Source organism: Mixophyes fleayi, chromosome 3 (genome assembly GCF_038048845.1).
Source record: "Mixophyes fleayi isolate aMixFle1 chromosome 3, aMixFle1.hap1, whole genome shotgun sequence".
NCBI lineage: Eukaryota > Metazoa > Chordata > Amphibia > Anura > Limnodynastidae > Mixophyes > Mixophyes fleayi.
In genome coordinates this window covers 288,246,384-288,266,544 of record NC_134404.1, presented here as the reverse complement: position 1 = coordinate 288,266,544, position 20,161 = coordinate 288,246,384, and the positions used below count along the sequence as shown (strand labels likewise).

At 37.8% G+C, this 20,161-nt stretch overlaps 1 protein-coding gene across 4 annotated transcripts in view; it reads right to left on the bottom strand.

Moving 5' to 3' along the window:
• ACOXL (acyl-CoA oxidase like) overlaps positions 1-20,161 on the bottom strand; it is a 368,095-nt gene that overhangs the window by 72,754 nt on the left and 275,180 nt on the right. For all 4 annotated transcript variants that reach the window (XR_012689756.1, XM_075203751.1, XM_075203752.1 and 1 more), the window contains exon 17: positions 5,775-5,845. Coding sequence is in view for 3 of the 4 variants with exons in the window: in XM_075203751.1 (XP_075059852.1) it covers positions 5,775-5,845 (71 nt within the window). In the remaining variant the exon portion in view is untranslated. The remainder of the gene's footprint in view (positions 1-5,774; positions 5,846-20,161) is intronic.

The window sequence follows — 20,161 nt, the reverse complement described above, 5'->3', positions numbered from 1 at the left end:
CCCTTGTACTGCTCTGCCCCTGTTCTCTGTGCTGTTCTGTCCCAGGTATTTCTCCACCCATGTCCTCAGTGCTCTATTACTCTAATACTGTTCTGCCCTTGGTGCTTCTCTACCTCTCTCTTTGGTGCTGTTTGGCCCCTGGTACTTTTCTGACCCTATCCTTGTTGTTGTTCTGCCTCTAGCACTTCTCTACCCTGTTCTCTGTGCTAACTTGCCCTAATAAGTCTATGTCCTTGTCCTCTGTGCTGTTCTCTCCTAGTAATTCACTGCCCTATTTTCTGTGTTGTTCTGGCCTGGTATGACCCGCCTCTGTCCTTGGTGCTGTTCTCCTCTTTGTATTCCTTTATTCCTGTGCTTAGTTCTGTACTGCCCCTGAGTACCTCTATGCCCCTGTCCATGGTACTGTTCTGCCCTTGTCCTCTGTGCTGTTTTGTCCCTATTCTGCCCCGCACTTCTCTGCTACGGCTATCAGCTGCGATTCTGACCATGGTACTTACTTACGTGCCCCTGTTATTGGAGATGTTCTGCCCCTGGTACTTCATTGTCCCTGTCCTCAGTACTGTTCTACTCCTGACCACTTTTCATTATGAACTAATTTTAGACATAAGACACATTTGTACCGACATGTCTAGACATGTCACAGATAGTTTCACTATGAAAAAGTAAGGCGATGTTATGCAGAACCATGCATTATTGAAGATATTGAGGCTGGACATCTCCCATATCCCAAAATACTGTGTTTTCTGATAATTATATGCTGATCAGACTTAGCACAGATTCCATTTAACCCCTTCATCGCTGAGGCTTTTCTCAACCCTGTACTGAGCCTATTTTGGCTGGCCACTTTCCAACAACAATATAAGTAACTTGTTTATGCAGTAACCATACAAATTATACCTTGTTATTTTCAGAAGACTTTGAGACTTTTCAGAAAATACCATAAGTTCACTTATAGCTCCTCACATGATAAAGACAATCTACCCAACATGGTCAAGAAAAGTTTTTTTGTTATTATTTAAATTGTAAGAGAGTGATCTAAAAAGCAAATGTGTGTATGTTTTTTCCTAACCACCACCAAGAAATACTTTGCAGTTCTTCCTTTGGCACAAATCCACCTCTCCAAACAGGTTTTCATAATAAAATCTGCACTTGAAAATGAAAATGCAGGTTGTTTTTTTTTGCTAGTTTGCACAGTATTTAATGAAATGTATAGTGGCCCTGATTGAAATCGGAAAGAAATGTGCGCATAAGTTGCAGTTTACAAAAGAGCACTGAGTGTATTTCCAACTGTAACCAAATCCAAGCGGATGTCAAAATGCGCTTCGATTTGAATTTGGGTGTAAGTACGCTCTGCCTAAGGGGCATATTCAATTGTTGGCGTTACACGGAAAAGTAACGCGGTGTGCGCACTATTACCGTCATTACGGTAATAGTGTGCGTAATTACCGTTATTACGGTACCTTTCACGCTGGATTTCAGCTCAGGGAGCTGCGAGCTGAAATCCGGCTTAGTATTACCATAATAACGGTAATACTTTTAACGCTGCGGGAAATTCAAACAATTGAATATGCCCCTAAATGTTACTTTCCATATCTTAAACGGACAGAACACTGTGCATGATACGCACAAGCAGATGCGCCACAGAAGGTCACACCAGAACTCCTACAAAAGAATTTATATTATAAAACAAATGAACAACTCGAAACAGTATGAATATAAATAAGAAAATGGTTGCATTAAAAAAATATTTTTTATAATTTTTTTTACAATAAAGACAAAAATCAAGATGTTAATGTACACTGTACACACAATGCATTTTTATGGTCATCTCTTATTTGCATACACATGTCCTGTGCTATCTATTGGCACGCATACGTGTACTTGTCCAAACAAAGACTATGCCATGCCAGTCATCACTATCAGTCTGCACGTACACCTGCTCAGTAGCTGGTGCAAATGATGCGGCTGAAACAAGGGTACTTATAAGAAACCCAGCACTTGAACAGGCCTCATCAGTATCCGCACATCCTCGCTGTACATTGTCTTATTAGCCTCTCCTCATTCCCTGGCTCATTACAGTAACTAGTTGTGGGTAGCTTTTAGGTAAGTTTTTCCCCCTTTTGAACTCCTGCTGTGCTAAGGAAAAGCACTCGACCTTAGCACTTTTGAGGTATACACAGAGGATGAGTTTCACTCGTTCTTAGCACTGAAGGGGTTAAACAGACACAGATTAAAACCCCTCAGTTTGACAACTGCAGTAACAAACATGTGCACTCACTAATATTTAGAATATCGAACATGGTAAAACATAAGACAGAACAGTACATGTACAGATTTTGGAAAGGAATAAATGACACAGTTTAAAGTTTTATTACCTCATAGCAAAAGGTGGCAATGCAGCCCCCCTCACTCCCTCCCCTCCCCACTGGGGTTGCCTGATGCAGCCATTTTTCCCAGGACTCTGACGGTTCTGTAACACAGCTAACCAGTTATGTATCACACTGGGTGAGCCCTATATCCCCTTGATATAACATATTATTAATAATTCCATGGATTCTAATATATGATCTCTAATATATACAATATAATATCAAAGGGAAGGTGCACCCTCACATGTAACACTTATGTAACATTCGGAAGGAAGAAGGAATATGTGAAATAGGGTACTCAGAGGGCTCTCAGAAGGCCAATTTAATGAAATATAAACTTTATTGGTATTCATTAAAAATGGAGCAAAAATTAAGATGCTGAATAATAAATCTATTATTAAATGTCCAATTTATTAGTGAACTATTTAAAATCCAGTGTAAACTGATAAACCTGTATGTTACGTAATCCTGTTAAAAATAGCAGTGGACTGTTTTACTACGCCGCTGCTTATATATGTTATATGGGTAATATAGTTCCCTCTTATGTGACTCTACTATTACCAATAGTTGTATGTTCACTCCAATTCACAGTCAGACTAAGCACTAAGAAGTGTATGCTAAATTGTTATGCTTATCGAATAATATGTAAATCAATAGGAAATACCATTGATCGAATGAATAGGGAGTGCTTGACAGGATACTCCCTAAATTCAGCTAGCAATAATTAAACCCCTGGGTTAATGTGGTGAACCTGCTCTAACTGTAATTCTTATATAGTTCGTCTGGCAGTTACTAAACCCCTGGGTTTTGTTATACAATCTGCTGTTATTATAATTCTCATACAATACAGCTTATACACCTCCATGGGTAAGTATTGTCCTTATAAGTTATAGCTAGTTGAGTAGCTTTTAGAATAAATATTGCAGTCTAGTCCTCCTCATACTTTAGTATTGGTAGCTCTTGCTTTCACCAACACCCATACTTTCAGTGAGGGACCTGTATACCATTGAACTAATCTCCCTGCTATTTCTGGACAGTAAACCCTGTGGTTACTGTAGCACAGAACAGACAAATTCATTTTTAAACCATCTTTAAATGGAGCAGTGGAAGGACCAATTAGGTGTTGCTTTATTTTGATTGCAGTTTGCGATCTACCCTCTTGCTCATACCTTTAAATACGATATAGTTTTAAGTAGGATGGCAAAACTGGACAAATTAATGGGCAGATGTTTTTCCCAAATTCTAAAGATTTAGTCAGTTTCTAATATTGTATTGATCATCCAATACAGTAAAGCTTTTAGCCATCCCATCTGATGATCGCAATACCCCTTCTCTCCATTTCCAAAATTGTATTTCTTTTGGGAGTACAGTATAGAGATCTAGGAGATTCATGATCTGGCTCCAAGCAGTGTCTGGTTCCCAAATACAATATAATATAATTGATTTTGTATATTTTGAGAACTGGGGCATTTTGTGACTTTTAGAGCTTAGCATAGTAAGCAGTGTCTTATGCTAATTTGCGCAAGTTAGATTTAAACGGTCTATAAAACATAAACAACACTTCCACGTTTGAAATGTCAGGAAATATAACACAGAACCAGACATGCTGGAATACAATGCAGACAGACATAGTGGCGAGCTATCTAGATACCTCCCAAATCAGATGATATATTAAGTAGTTGTGAAACTAATTAGTTGTATGATTACATACACAAGGGTTATATATTTTTTTAAATGTAAATAAAAGTAATGTGAAAAACATGTATCATGAATGTATTTTTCTAGCTACAACAGTGGTGGTTTGAACGCTAGCGCTTTTCCACGTTCATAATGCTCAATTACTTTTGTGCTTCTGTGTTGACATACTGAAGTTAAGGGGAAACACTTCTCACATGGGAGTAACGACGTTCTGAACAGGGGCAGGCTGGTCTGGGAGGCATCTGTCTCCCGGGCTGGTCCCATACTGGGCTATCTTGGGCTGAGTCATCTGCATTTTTTTCCCTTAAAAAGTTGGGTCTTGCCCCTCCCGGGCTAAAATTTGCCAGCACTCGCCTGGTTCTGAAGATACTTCATGCAATGTTTACTCTGCATAATCACTTCCCCTTTCATCTCAATGTTTCAGTACGGTAAAAGTGCCACCATTCAAAGCACTAACTCCAAAATGTAAACTCTCATGGGCAAGATCCTCTCTACCCTACGTCTCATGTCTGTCCACCTCATACGGCCCTGATGACATCTTAATTGTCTGCTATCTGTTCATCGCACAAATGGAATTCGTACCGACATGACTATCCATGTATGTGTTATTATGCTTATTTATATTCATGGATTTGTTAGTATGATTATTATATTCATGTATGTCATATTTGGAGGATGATTGTTCTACAGAATCTGGAATGCCGTATAAATAAACGAATGATCGTTATAATCATGATGCCAACCTCACTTAAAATGAATATAAACTCTTTTGTAGGTGCCACAAACAGTTTGTACTCAAGGCAAGAGTGTTTGCACCAAAAAGTGTTAATATTTAACTTTTGGGATGTGATTCAGAGCTGACAAATACTGACAAATTCTTAGAAAAAATGCTCAGAGCAAATACACAAAAATAATCAAGTTGAAAAGCTCTCATATGACATTACCTAAAGGAAGTTGATGATTAGTAGAGGTGGGGGGCACGATTATAAAAATGTAAGGTTACACTATTGGGAATAGATTAGTGATACTTTACTGAAAGCAGAATTATTCTTTAACAATAAAATGGAAAATTAAATGTTTGGGGGGCAAAAACCGTAACATGCCTATAGCTCAATTATGTTTAAATCCACCTTTAACCCTGCGCATACTAAGAGTTAAAGTACTCCCTCTAAATTGTTCAAAGAAGTTGTTCCTTTTGTGAGTTACATGCCATCTTTCAGCAATTAAGAAAAGTAATATTCCTATTTAAAGGGAGTAAAATCCCCTAATTGAGCCGAGTTTTAATTCCCTTAAGTAAAATGTAGTTTTTCCTGCAATCATTATTTAGCACACAACTGTCCCGAACAGTCCTGATTTTTGCAAAACAGTCCCAATTTTCTACAGTTGAAACTAGTATGGCTTCAAGAAACGAGAGTAGTGGTTTAGACAATTGATAGATGTATTGGCGTATGGTTTGAGTGTATTAGGTTTCTGGCCGAAATTGTCCCAGTCTTTCAATCAGTAATGTTGGCTGGTATGATTACACCAAAGGGGATAGTACTTTGCTTCCAAACTCGTACAGGCAGACAACTTGTGCAGAGTGGATTAGAATACACATATTTTTTAAGAGCACCATTTCCTGCACATGACATGTGCAGTGTGGGTGAACAGACTGTACACAGAACTGAAGTGTACACAAGCAGCAGTGGAAGGGGAATTCCTCTATACCTCCATCAGCAGACTCTGATCCTCTGGCACAGGACAGGACTCCACAGCCAATGCAAACTGCTCCATGGTCACTGTGAGACACAAAATATTACTGAATTAATACATGTAGACTAACAATCAATATCAACAACACAAGCAATAGATCTGGTGCACACAGTGAAGATCTGCAGGTCTTGTTTTTTTAAACTCAAAGTGTATGTATTTTAGTTATTTTAAATTATTAATCAAAAATACTCCTTTCACGCCAACATGTAAAATATAAATTAGAAGGAGGAAAGTATGGTTTAGAAATAATATAGTGGATGTGTGCTTGTTCAAACATATGGTTATAATAATATTTTATAGCAGTGCTAAAAACCATTAACTAACCAATTACAAAATATTTCACAAGCAGTTGTGTAATCATAAACAGTGAAGAGGAAGATGCTATTCCCTGGGTATGATATAAAAGGTTTATTAATTTAAACATTTCTCAAACATGCCAATGTAGAGAAATTCATAGCAACCAATCAGCTTATATAACAAAATCAGTTAATATGTATTTAGGATACAGTGTTCTCCCCAGATAATTTTACAAGCCGGTGGCATTAAGAACCAGTCGGTGGGGGCAGTGTAATACCTTGCAATAATATTGAAAAATGTTGTAGGTTATTGCCCACACCTGCCAGGACTTGTCAGACTGGTGGTCAGTGGTCTAACACTCTGCTGGCTGTAGTTCTCACATAGTGCCTGTTCTAATAGGAGAAACAATGGTTTATTCTATTATAATAGGACTCTGTTGGGCTCCAAAAGCCGAGTGGTAAATAAAACAGGTGGGTGGAGCACCCGGGAAATAGGTGCTGGGGAGAACACTGGGATAGTTTTGCCACAGATTAAAAAAAAACAATCAATACAAAAACCTATATTGTGCACCCAAATTTACATTCTTAAGTATGCATTCAATAAATAGGTCACGTGACTCATTTTGAAAGCACTGCATGATAATCCATGCAAGAAATGCATGGTAGAAATTACTGCAAAGGATTATTCCAATAGATATCCATTAGATGTTTGTGGAGTATGTCACACCAACAATTATCCTATAACGATCTGCTGGCGATTGCTGCTGGTATCAGATTAAATGTTACTGGAAGATTTATTCAAACAAATGGTATCTGACAATTATCTGGTACAGAGTATATTCACTGCTGTTAAGCAGAAAATTTGTAGCTGCTTTTTATGTCTGTGTCTCAAACCTCAAAAATCAGCAGAAAAATGCCCAGTATTGGAGTAGTGATTTTCAGCAGTGGAAAATCACTACAGAAATATTTTTTTTTCGTGATCATGCGCAGATATCCTGCTGACAAGTCACCAATTACCATACAGAGTAGATTCCAGTTAATGATGCTTATTTTTTACTCTCAAATGTTTTGTAGTTGCTCTGCTGATTAAAGGAAGAGTTAAAGTATGGTCTTCGTTACCACATGGAAATATTAATGGATTATTCTTGTTAGATATATTTAGTTTATATGATGTTGCTAGCTAGTATTTTTGCAGTATTACAGTCGGTATTATTGCCATTTTTCCATCTCTTTCCCATAATTCTCTCTCACAGCTCTGCTGTAAATGGTATTGCCATTTGATAGTATTTTCGGACGCAATAGCTTGTGGTGTGGCCGAGGGGCATGGTTCATGATTAACATTGCGGGGTGGGTTGGATATCATTCAGGGGAATAGTCAAGTCCGGACTGAAAACATGACAGAGAGCAAGCAGAGGAGTAGCAAGACACAGCCCTCTGAGTTTGTCAATGTCCTGCCCAGATTGTAACAAATTTATATTCACTATTTTCTTGTCCCTGTGCCAGGCACAATAAAATAAAATATTTAAGCTCCAGTCTCTTAAATATTTGATAAGAGACTTCTTCTATCCCTACACAGAATACAGGATTATTGTGCCACCTGTGAGACTGTAAAGCAATATAATGTAATAGCAGGGAAGCAGGTGGATATATGAAGCAGGAAAGTAGATATGTAAATAAATATTATGACAATTATTATGTTGGACTTTGACATTACACTGCAGGGAAAAAATGTAAAAAAAAATACTGGGAAATCCTCTCGAAGGAAAGTGTCAATATAATCAGAAAGTGCAATAAATCAGGATTGTAGGCATACACACCTTGGATTCTTAGGGCCATCCCCATCCACTAGCAACACCTCTCTTTACTGGTCATGTCAAGTCGTGTGGCACTGCACATTCTTAGATTTAAGAACAAATACAATTAAAGGGCAGCACAGTGGCTTATTGGTTAGCACTTCTGCCTCACATCACTGGGGTCATGAGTTCAATTACCGACCATGGCCTTATCTGTGTGGAGTTTGTATGTTCTCGCCGTGTTTGCCTGGGTTTCCTCCGGGTGCTCCGGTTTCCTCCCACACTCCCAAAACATACTGGTAGGTTAATTGGCTGCTAACAAATTGACCTTAGTCTCTGTGTGTGTGTGTGTGTGTTAAGGAACTTAGACTGTAAGCTCCAATGGGGCAGGGACTGATGTGAATGAGTTCTCTGTATAGCGCTGTGGAATTAGTGGCGCTATATAAATAAGTAGATGATAATGATGATGAAAGGATGCAAATTTGGATATGTAATCTGGATAGCTGGATTTACTAACTCTAAATGAGGCCCCAAATGTTTAGATGCACCTCATCAGCAGCAATATTGTAAAATGCTTTTCAAATGCCATTATGAAAACATAGGGTGGCATATCTTGTTCAGTTTTGTGATTACTTAAAGCTGCACTACCACCAAGTAAAAGATGGCAGTGCAGGGGCTCCCCCTCCCCCTTGCTACATGCAACTGTTTTTCTGAGGGCTCTTACGATTCTGTAAAAAAAAGAACTATAAATTCAATCAAGTTCTAACCACCCATTGGTGCTGGAGGGTGTGTGATCGAGCTGACAAATCGCAAGCCACAATACCTTAACTGCAGCTTGTGATTGGTCTTCACGCTTACACCCCATTCCTCACTTAATTTTTCATCATGGACTATAAGAGGAATGGATAAACCCTGGGAATAAAAGTTGAGCAGTTCCCAGGACTTCAGCTAGGGGGAAAGGGGGCGCGTGTATAATCACTGCTACTTTTGCTTTGGAAAAATTAGGTTCATAAAATCACATAAGAAGAAACTGAAAATCACATAAGGAGGTAAAAACAGCATTTGTACTGCGGACCAACATTTTCAGCATTTGTATTTTAGATTTATTGTCTTCTATCATGAGTGTATGTATATATATTCCAAAACAGAAATGTTATTTACTATCATTTTTCTAGGCAGCTAAGTGACCCTTTTTAAGCTTTTAGGTTGTGTAGGTGGATACTGTACCCGACATGCTCAATGAACGAAACAAGATATTCCTTGTATTATTTACCTGTCATTATTTAATTGATTTTCTTTCATTCATTTTACTAAATGCCAAGCAATAAAAACAAAGACATAAATAAAACTCCTTGGGTGAATTTTAGGATACGTGCTGACCGCTCTAGCGGCATTATCAATAAAACAACCAACATGCTTGAAAAGTACAATCAAAATCAAACAAAGTATTTTTGGGCATGTATGAAAATCCAGTTGGCAGATGAACGCAGTCTATCGGTGTGTGAAGCAACTTGTGGACAGCGCTAACAGGCCCCTATGTGATCCGATGATCATGCTTGAGGTTAAATGAGGTCAAATGGCCAGATGAATTACCCACAAGTGTGCTTACATTGGAAATAGATACTTCCTTGCGGCACTAGGCCAAGTGTAAGGATTGGCCAGTGGAAGGCCACCTTTATATATTTTTAAATCGAGAAACATTAAATTTTAACATAGTCACATCAAAACATTGTCCCATTGAGCATAAAAATTGGCTTTACTCAGCATGGATGGAAAGACTCACAAACCGGTTACAAAAATCTAATAAAACACTTTATATAATATTTAAAGCAATGAACTTGCAAAAGAAATCAAGGCATATGCTAGTATATTATACACGTGAAAGATTGCCTGAATAACTTTAATAGGACTATATATACAGGTGTCTAAATAAAAGACAAAAATATGATGAATATATTTTGTATACTGTGGTTACAGAACTTGCAAAGAATATTTCATAGAAATCAGATTGAATAATAAACAACAGGATTCTATAGTTGCATTTTGGATTGTTTTCCATAATACGTATTTATTTTGCTATGAATACCAAAAGGGGAACTATCTCAATTACTATGCTGAGTAAAAGCAAACACAACTGAACTTTGCAATTCTATCATAAACAAATGCTTACTTTTTACTATGTCATTATGGAACACTGATTGTAACAGTTGTATTAGCATTGTACATTTAAATGTAATAAATTAGACTGTGGAGCGATGCATTTACGAATATTTCCAAAACATGTTCATAGTATCAGTCCTGTAGTTATCCTGGATGACAGGTACAAAAAAAGGACGTACAACATCTGTCCGAAATTGGGCAAGTGCTAGTTCATCTCTTGGCAGTGTGTATAATAATCCTAGTGTCTGTTCAAGGTTATATTAGATTTTAAATTTTGCCGAAGACCTAGATTTAATGCTACTGAGCCCTGAGCCTGTGAGTGGGAGGGTTTCATGTCAGATCCCAACTTGACTCCCTGGTTTACTCCATTATACCTGTTCAACAACAGTGTTTAGTGTCCACAGTCATATGTGACATTGCAATACTGATAATCTCACACAACCATTGCCATGCACCTATTCTCAACTCAGTAAATGAAGGTGAAGTCGCCTCATTTCTTTCATCCTATAATTTCACAATCTGTCACACATTGGTACCAGCCGTGCCTGTAATATTCAACATTTCCCCTCTGCCTTAACAAACAAACCTGACATTGGACTCATAATTGCTTTCTACCTACTGACAAATGTATCTACTTCCATTTGCCTCCAAACTACTTCAGCATCTTATTTACAGAGCATTTCCCTCACTCCTAACTTCCTACTGCACCATTTCAATGTGTCTTTCTCCCAGGACCCTCCACATAAACCGGCACTCAGAAAAGTAGCCAGTGACCTCCTTACAGTCAAATTAGAAGGTGAATCTTCCATTCTTCCCCTACTGGACCACTGTTCTGCTGTTGACGCTGTTACCTGCCTCCTGCTCCTGCAGATACTCCATTCCTCTTATCATATATGAAACTGACCACTTGGTTTTAATCAGGCTTTTTTGACTGATCATTCAATGAAAATTCAACCCAAGCCAGTTAGAGTATGCCTAGGCATGGTCATTGGCATAATAGCTTTATGTAGTAATATATATGCTCAGGAACATTTATATGCAAATGACATATATGCAGATTTACCTGTCCACTCCTAAAATCACTCCCTCTGTATTAAATATAAACATCACTGTCAGACATCTGTTAAAAAACAGCAGCAGTAATTCTATTTCCTCAGCCATCTACCAAACCTCCACCTTATATATTTCTAACAGTCAACTCACCATAACTATCTACCTTCCAAGTTTGCTCTCTGGTCAAGCCACACAACTCCTGCAGAGCTATTCAACTCTTTCAACAAGACCATATGGTATTGTATGATCCCAAGCATAATAGATACAGTAGGTGCAAACACAGGGATTGTTTACATTTTCTTACAGAGTAAGAATAGATGAGAATAATATCAAACATACAAAATAAGTGGTACTGCCTGCGTTGCAAGGGGTGAGAAAGCCATTGCACATAGAGGTTAGGGACACAGCAATGCTGTTCATCTACTTCCAAAGCCCTCAGTTAAACATCTTTAACATCTTTATTTTAAAATAAAGATGTTAATAAACTGGCAAAATATGCCATATTTTGCCAGTTTATTAACATCTTTATTGTAAAATCTTTAATTTTCATTACTTTTCTCTTTTTATATTTCGCTGCCTACTATATTTAGGCTTATTTCGGGAACACTATATTTTAAAAATACATTAATAAAAGGTATATTTTAATAAAATGATCATTACAGAGTGCCATTGTTAAGCATGTTTCCCCCTATCACATGTGTCCTCAACTTCAGTGTTCTACATGTAGAGGTGCACCAATCCAGTCATATAGTATAACTAAAAAATAATATTAGTCTGGATATGTAAATCAGTACTTAGTGCGGTGGTATATATCTTTCTTTAAAGAACCAGCCAGGTTGGGGCCCCTTCGTTTACCAAGTTACTGGTAGTTACGTCCTTGCAAACACATAATAGATCCAATATCCAATGATGGTGATGTGGACAGGGTGCACAGATACCACTAATATGGTGGTGATGTTAGACATATAGAACTTTTGCCCACAGTAAATCTACTGTGGCCTGCCTGCAAGTGGTTAACATGCATCTATATGGTATGAATAATGTTTAACAAACCACCTGTGACAAAGAGATATAAGATATAAGTCACTGTGAGTCACCATCTAACCAAAGCCATCCAGTTCTCTTTTCGATTGTTACAAAATTATCCTACTTATGTAAAACATGAAGCACGTTTCTTTTAACTATTTACACATCTCACCAGTTTCTAAGAAATCAGGTGACATACTATAAAGCAAAAATAAATAAAAAATTTAAAAAACAGCATATATTACTGTAAGTCATAGCAACAATCCAGACTTCTGCCAGCCCATTAAAGGACATAAAAAGCAAATAGCTGGCATGTTGCCGTAGGTTACTGAAAACTAGATATGGCACACACCATCAAGACTGTGAAATCAATCATTTAACATAGATTGGTGCTGCTGAGGAGCCAAAACCCCTCCTAGGTTAAAATATACCATGAAATGGCTCACAAACGGCACACACGAACATTTTACAAAGTCCCATTAGGAGCGTGTTTAATCAGAAATCAAACTAAGGCCCCATGTTTTGGGAGCCTGGACTCTTCCTTACGTGCACCTAAGGACAAGGCCATTCCCCTGGAACATGGTGCCCCAATTCTGTCCAGATTAAACACACTCCTAGGGCCTCGATTGCAAAATGTTCCCGTGTACAGCCAACGCTACCATTAGGGTATTCCAGGAGATCAGGGGCACCTAAATTACTGAATAAGTAACAATGTCACTCATCCAGTGATTGTTAACGCTCCTGCTGGGTCCTCACACTGAGCGCCAGCTTCTGGCATGAAGAAGCATCAGTCAGCAGGTTCTTACATGTGAAGCTGCTGGCTACTGCTCCTCACGTCAGTGTTGTGCCGGGAGTGTGGCTCTTGGTTATAATGCTAAAGCCAAGTGCCACACTCCAATTCTGAGGAGCAGAGGATGCCGCTCCCACCGCCTCCTGCAGTAAGAAGCGGTGGTGGGGCCCCTGCCTCTGATGTGTGTGTGTAGGGTGGGTGTGTTTTGATTGTGTGCAGTTTGTAAGCTTTCCCATTGCTGTTACTGGTTACAGCACATTTATGTTTGAGTATATAAGAGATGAGGGTCTGGAGCAGATCTTCAGTGACAGCGGGTCCCTTAGACAGAGAGAGGTAGCCATATATAAATGTTGTTACACTGTGTCTGCCTATTGTACTATATTTGCTGACATTAAACTATCTGCACTAATAGTTTTAGTAGTTGTTGAACAATAAATGCTATCAGCTGAGACTTTTGCATGCTATTCCAGAGGGACAAGTCCCTTGTTTTTATGTTGATGAGAGGCAATCAAAAAGGGATTCATTTTGCAAATCACATTACCATTTTGGATAGTTGAAACTCAGGACTGTCCTGGGAAAATAGACTGGTAATTAGTATGCATTTTACATGGTAGCATGACGTTTGACATCTTCTGGACAGTTAAACATATTAATGGGTAATAGTGAGGGTGGGGTGCAACTGCTACGGAACAAGCTTCCCCAGGCGCGGAAGTATGCACAGAGAAGACTCAAACTGGGGTTCACTGTGCACGCACTGCCCCAATAAAATGATGCATGCTTCAAGAAGCCCTAGAGGTGGAAGGAGTGTGGGCTGGTGTGATCAGCAGCAACACAAGATTTTTTTTTTTTACACCCACGACACACAGAGCTTACAGTGTAAACTATTTACACTCTTGGCTCAGCTATGGGCTTCAAGATGAAGCTGTCTGTGCCATAGCAGTTTCAGTGTGGTTCATGGGTTTAAATAATACTGCACATTTTTATGTCTGGTGCAGCTCAAAAGTATAAAAATAAAATGGAGGATCTGTGACCATGGTATTTAAATGAGCAAAAAGAACAGTTCACTGGTCAAACATTGATAAAACTGGTTCAGAGGTAGATACAATTCAATGGAAAGCTAATTGCCCAACTATGTGCCTGATTAATGCCTGGCTTGCACTTGGGTGCACTGAAATGTCATTTACTGTAAGTAGCAAAGAAAACTGACCAAACGTCAAACATGCAGTATTTCCCCTTTGTTTAACTGGAAGATTATTGTGAAACAGATAGTTAAACTATAGAACTAAGATTAGTTCATTTAAAGATATATTAATATTTAAATATACTCACCCAAGAATTAAAATGTAGTTTTTGGTGTTTAATGATAGTTCCCCCTGACCTGGCAGGTCCCTGGAGGGTTACAACAGTCTTCTTTCGTATTAAAATAAATGTCCTTCAAACACAGAGGTGTTATCGACAACCCTTCTTTGAACATGAATAGGAAGTCTACAGGGAGCATCAACAACACTGTTGACTGTTTTGGGTGATCTTCCACTTTAATGAGTGGGAAAGGTTAAGAAAATACAACTAGGCAGTGTTTAGACATGACGTTGTTCAACAGTGTATCTATGTGTAGAGCACAGGTTGGGCTTTCAAAGTGGTCGCTTCCCAGATAAGATGAAATTCGGAGACAAACTTATGGACGTTGCAGGCATGTACACAAATGGATGCTGAAGGCAGTCGTAAACCACCAGGAGATACCTTAACTGTACCAGTAAACACACAGGCTGCAGAGTGCAATATCCAAAATCTTACATATCATTTAATAAATGTTGTGGTTTGCATTTTGACCACCTCCTATACAGAGTGAAACCTGCATCCATTCTATCATCACATCTGCTACTTTCATAACTACCACTCATTAGATAGTGAGAACTGTGGTGTAAGACCAGATGTATGCTAAGTATTACTGCACAATCAGCTCTGAACCATGCCCCATACTTCCAGGTATATTCTGCCAGATGATCTGAGTGAGGTGTTTACAATTAAACATTATGCAAGGCCTGTGGTGATTTGCTTTCACAAAACCCTTGTGTACAAGGCTGAGTGTGTGGGAAAAGATCAGGGACAGGAAGGCAGACTCCAGAGTAAACATTAAGATGAGATAATTGAATATAAATTAGATTACTGAACACTTGCATTATATCTGTAGATTTCCAAAGAAAAAATGTTAGGCTGCAGTCTGTAACAATGTAGAGCTCAGCTATAGATACATTTCAATTATAAAACTATTTCCTTGGTTATGGCTTTATCACCATATTCAATATGGCCAATCTATTTTCTTTTACTTTATCTCTCTCTCAAAGCACCTACTCTCTCGATGGGGCCTATTTATGATACAGAGAAAAGGCCTCTCTCTGGATTTAGGGTTTCTCCCAGATTACCAGAACCCCCAGGCCTCTTACCGCTGTCAGCCAGTATTGCCATGGAGCAGAGCATCACTCAATTGTCCCGGAGAAAAATTTATGGTACAAAGGCAGTGACAGGAAATTTGCTATCACTATGATAGGCCGAAATAGCAAAACTAGTATTATCGCTGCTTAATCATAAAGACTCTAGGGGGTAAATTTATCAACCTGCGGGTTGAAAAAGTGGAGATGTTGCCTAATGCAACCAATCAGAGTCTAGTTATAGTTTATTTAGTACATTCTACAAAATGACAGCTAAAATCTGATTGGTTGCTATAGGCAACATCTCCACTTTTTCAAACCCGCAGCTTGATAAATTTATCCCTAAGACTCTATCCCACTCTCTGGATCTGCTTCTGTTCTATATATTTCCCCTAAACCTTCTCAAAGTCTACTAACATTCTCCTATTGCTATGAATCCTCTCCAGCCCCTAAACATATTATGATTCATGTTTCTCTTCCTCTTTTAGATTGTAAACTCATGGGAAATGGCTTCCTTATGTTTTACTGTATGTTTATTGTTTGTGATTTGTTGGTGTAATAAATACCGATATTGTATAGCAATGCTAAAAATTTACATTTTATAATTAATGGATTACAATAACAGCTGTCTACAAAAATACCCCCACACACACATGTAGGAATATGCATGCAGACCTTACTAGCCCAAGGCAGGGATGGCTGGCTGTAACATTACATTATTAGGAGATCATTTGTAGGGACAAATCTTAAATCTGTGCTGTTTTTGTAATACTTATACTTTTGCAAAAACAAATAAAAAAAATACACACGAATTATAGCTAATGTTTTATACAATAACCCAATTGCCTTTTTTAAAAACAATAATATATTTTATTAATACTAAACTGTAAACTTATTACATGAAAATGGAAATGCAATCCAATTACCAGACTTATTGTCAATTCAGTTTCAAAGAGGTAAAAGCATCTGATCTAACCTGATGATGTATTGTTTCCATCTGTTAATTTTGTTAATAGGGTAACAATGTATTGTACTTATTACTAGTTTTTCTTTTTTTCCTCATTTTGGCCATATACAGAGAGCTTTTGGCTAGTTCGGACATTTCCAAACAATAACTTCTAGACATTTTTTCATTGAGAACTGTGCCAAAATAGCATTTACATTGCTATTAACAGTGCAGGCTCTGGAGTAACACAGTAGCACAGTTGTTAGCATTTCTGCCTCACATAACTGGGGTCATGAGTTAAATTCCCAAACAGGGCCTGATCTGTGTGGAGTTTGCATGTACTACTCGCGTTTGCGTATGTGTCTATAGCCGGATTAAGGTGGGGGCACAGGGGGCACGTGCCCCGGGCCCCCCTCTCTCTGAGGGCCCCCCGCCACCAGTCACGCGCTGATCGGATCACCTGTCAGTTGGTGATCCGATTCTAGTGCTTCTGCGGTTGTGGGGCCCCCCTGACAGTAACACTGTTACTTGGAGTGTGTATATATATATATATCTATAATATAAATGTCTAGTGGCGTGTTAGTCTGTCTGTGTGTGGAAAAAAAACAACAAGCTGCAGCGCCACCTGCTGGGCAGAGTTATACACTGACCTATAAATTTCTTGAAGGAGAAGTGACAGTTGGGAGTGGTTGGTGGTTGCCAGGGGTGACAGTGGGGAGTTTTTAACACCTTAAGTAGCTTGATTTGACTAGAATGCATGAGTATCATGCACGGGTTAACTGACCTGCTAAATTCTTAGTGTGTGTGGGAAAAAAAACTCAAAAAGGGCTGAAATTTGGTATACTGACATTATTGACGAGTTGAGGGGTCAAACTCATTTTCGTGAGGTAATTTTACCTCATGAACACACGTGTACAGTGGCGGATCCAGGGGGGTGCCGACGGCTGCACAGTATGTGCAGGTCCGTTTGGCAGTGACAGTGTGCTGCCCGGCTGCTCTGATTGTGTTTTAAACACAATCAGAGCAGCCGGGCAGCACACTGTCCCTGCCTGTCACTGCCGAGCGGACCTGCACATACTGTGCAGCCCCCGGCAGCCTCAGAAGTCGGAAAGGAGGGCGGGGCCTAAATCGCCCCACCCCAACATCCCCCCGGGGAACAAACATTTTCTAGATCCGCCCCCTGCATGTGTAGCGGCGTGTGTTGGTGTGTGTCTGTGGAAAAACTTTTTTCTCAGAAAGGGCTCATCCGAATGACCTGAAATTTGGTATACTGACATTATTTGACAAAAAAATGCATGAGTATCGTGCACGGGTTAACTTGTATGTATATATATATATATATATATATATATATATATATATATACACACACATATATATATATATATATATATATACATACACACATATATGTGTGTGTATATGTATGTATGTATTATGTGTGTGTATATGTATATATGTAAGTATATATGTGTGTGTATGTATATATATATATATATATATATATATATATATATATATATATATATATATTATATATATATATATATATATATATATATATATATATATATATATATATATATATATATGTGTGTGTGTGTGTATATTATATATATATCAAAATTATTGGTATGTTATCACTGTTTCTTTCATTTTAATGTCCGGTATCATTGCTATATGTGTGTGTGTGTGTGTGTGTGTATATATATATATAGGCTTGAGTAATTACTTTAACATGATTATTAATAAAATAGAGGTTTCTATAACTTATAAGTTACAGGATCCTCTATTTTATTAATATATATATATATATATATATATATATATATATATATATATATATATATATATATATATATATATGTGTGTGTGTGTGTATATTATATATATATATATATATATCAAAATTATTGGTATGTTATCACTGTTTCTTTCATTTTAATGTCCGGTATCATTGCTATATGTGTGTGTGTGTGTGTGTGTGTGTGTGTATATATATATATATAGGCTTGAGTAATTACTTTAATATGATTATTAATAAAATAGAGGTTTCTATAACTTATAAGTTACAGGATCCTCTATTTTATTAATATATATATATATATATATATATGTGTAGTCTAATTAAACCTTTAATATTTAATAGAAGTGGCAGGCTTCAATAATTACTTTAATGATGACTAATAAAATAGAGGATCCCGTAACATAGTTGTTGTGTGTGTATATGTATATAGCGATGATACCCCACATTAAAATGAAAGAAACAGTGATAACATACCAATAATTTATATATATATATATATATATATATATATATATATATATATATATATATATATATAAATTTCTGAATCGAAACGCGTCGGCAGTGAGTGACGTCAGACGCTCCAACGGGGATTCGTATAGTGTGAAGACTCTACTCCTCTGGAAGTCGGTTATCGCAGGGGTTTCGCCCGGGACACTCCATGCTGAGTGATATAACATCACGCTCACTGATTTCCGGAAAGGGATAAGAGGCCACCTATCCTCGTTGTAGGAGCTTGTTTTAAGGAAGATTACATGTGAGGAGTCATTTGTTTATGACGGCCTCGTTTTTATGTGTTTACAATAAAGTGTCTGAGGATTTTACACTATGGAGCTTTGCTCTTTTCTTTTATTTTTATAAACGGACAAGTACAATCGGATGGTTTATATCGGGATCAGAAAGGAAGATCTAGATACTTCGTGACATGCCTGATTATCATTTGGTTCTAGTGAGTGTATACCCTTAAGGGGTAAAAGAAGAGTTGTTTTTTATTTCTCCACACGAGGTGTCTACATTGTATCATTAGATCACAAGGGCATACAAGGAAATATGATGTCTGTTGTGCTTTTTCCGCTGTAAAAATTATTTGTTTTAGTAAGTGTACACCCTTAAGGGGATTTTTAGGAATACTTCTTTTTCACGAGGTGTTTTTATTATTATATCTACACACGGGCCTAAAAGGATAGTATTATTCCTTTAATAATTATATGGCAAAAACAGGTTGCACTATGTTTGTTGTATATTTGTTTTACATATTCCTTTGATGAGTGAATACAGAGAAGCACACTGAATAAAGAGGAGTGGATACACCAAGGATATGAAAATTACCAGAAATTGAAAATATATGGACATTGAATTCCATTTATAATAGTATCTGGATTGTTTACTAATAGCGCCATTTCTGTTCACAATTTTGTTTAGATTCTATTTTGTATAGGCATGTTGAGGGGATTGTGCACTGTGATTTGAAAGGCTGCAATTGGATAGATTGCGCGGAGTATCTGAATATTGTATTGTCTTCTCTGAAAACAGCTCAAGTCAACAGATGCTATTTGGAAAGCACTCAACCCCTATATTTGTGCTCAGGAAAAATGAAAATTGGGTGGACATCTTGAAAATGCCGTATGTATTCTATAGATAATAAAGCATTATCATTAAGTGGTAGCAGGCAAGCATTATCAAAGCACAGTCCATATTCTCCAGTTTTCCCTCAGAGCCACATCTTGCAGAGTTTCTTACTGTCACTGACCTTGAATTACCTGTAACCTGCGGTAATCTGATCGTTGCTTAGTTTGTTTCTGCTAATGCTTAAATCTGTCAACTGTTGTTATGATTTATCTTTTTTGTTTATTGTGTGTAGTCTGCCATACATCCCTAGCAAGCTTAACTTTATTGTGTGACAATGTATTAATGGCATGTGCATGTATCTTTAGAACAACCTCACCATGGGTGTCATGTTAGCTGGGTGCTAGCCCACGTGGGGTGTGAAGTCAAATACATGTTTGCTCTTTGCCAAGATCCTGTAAAACGGTAATGGGCTT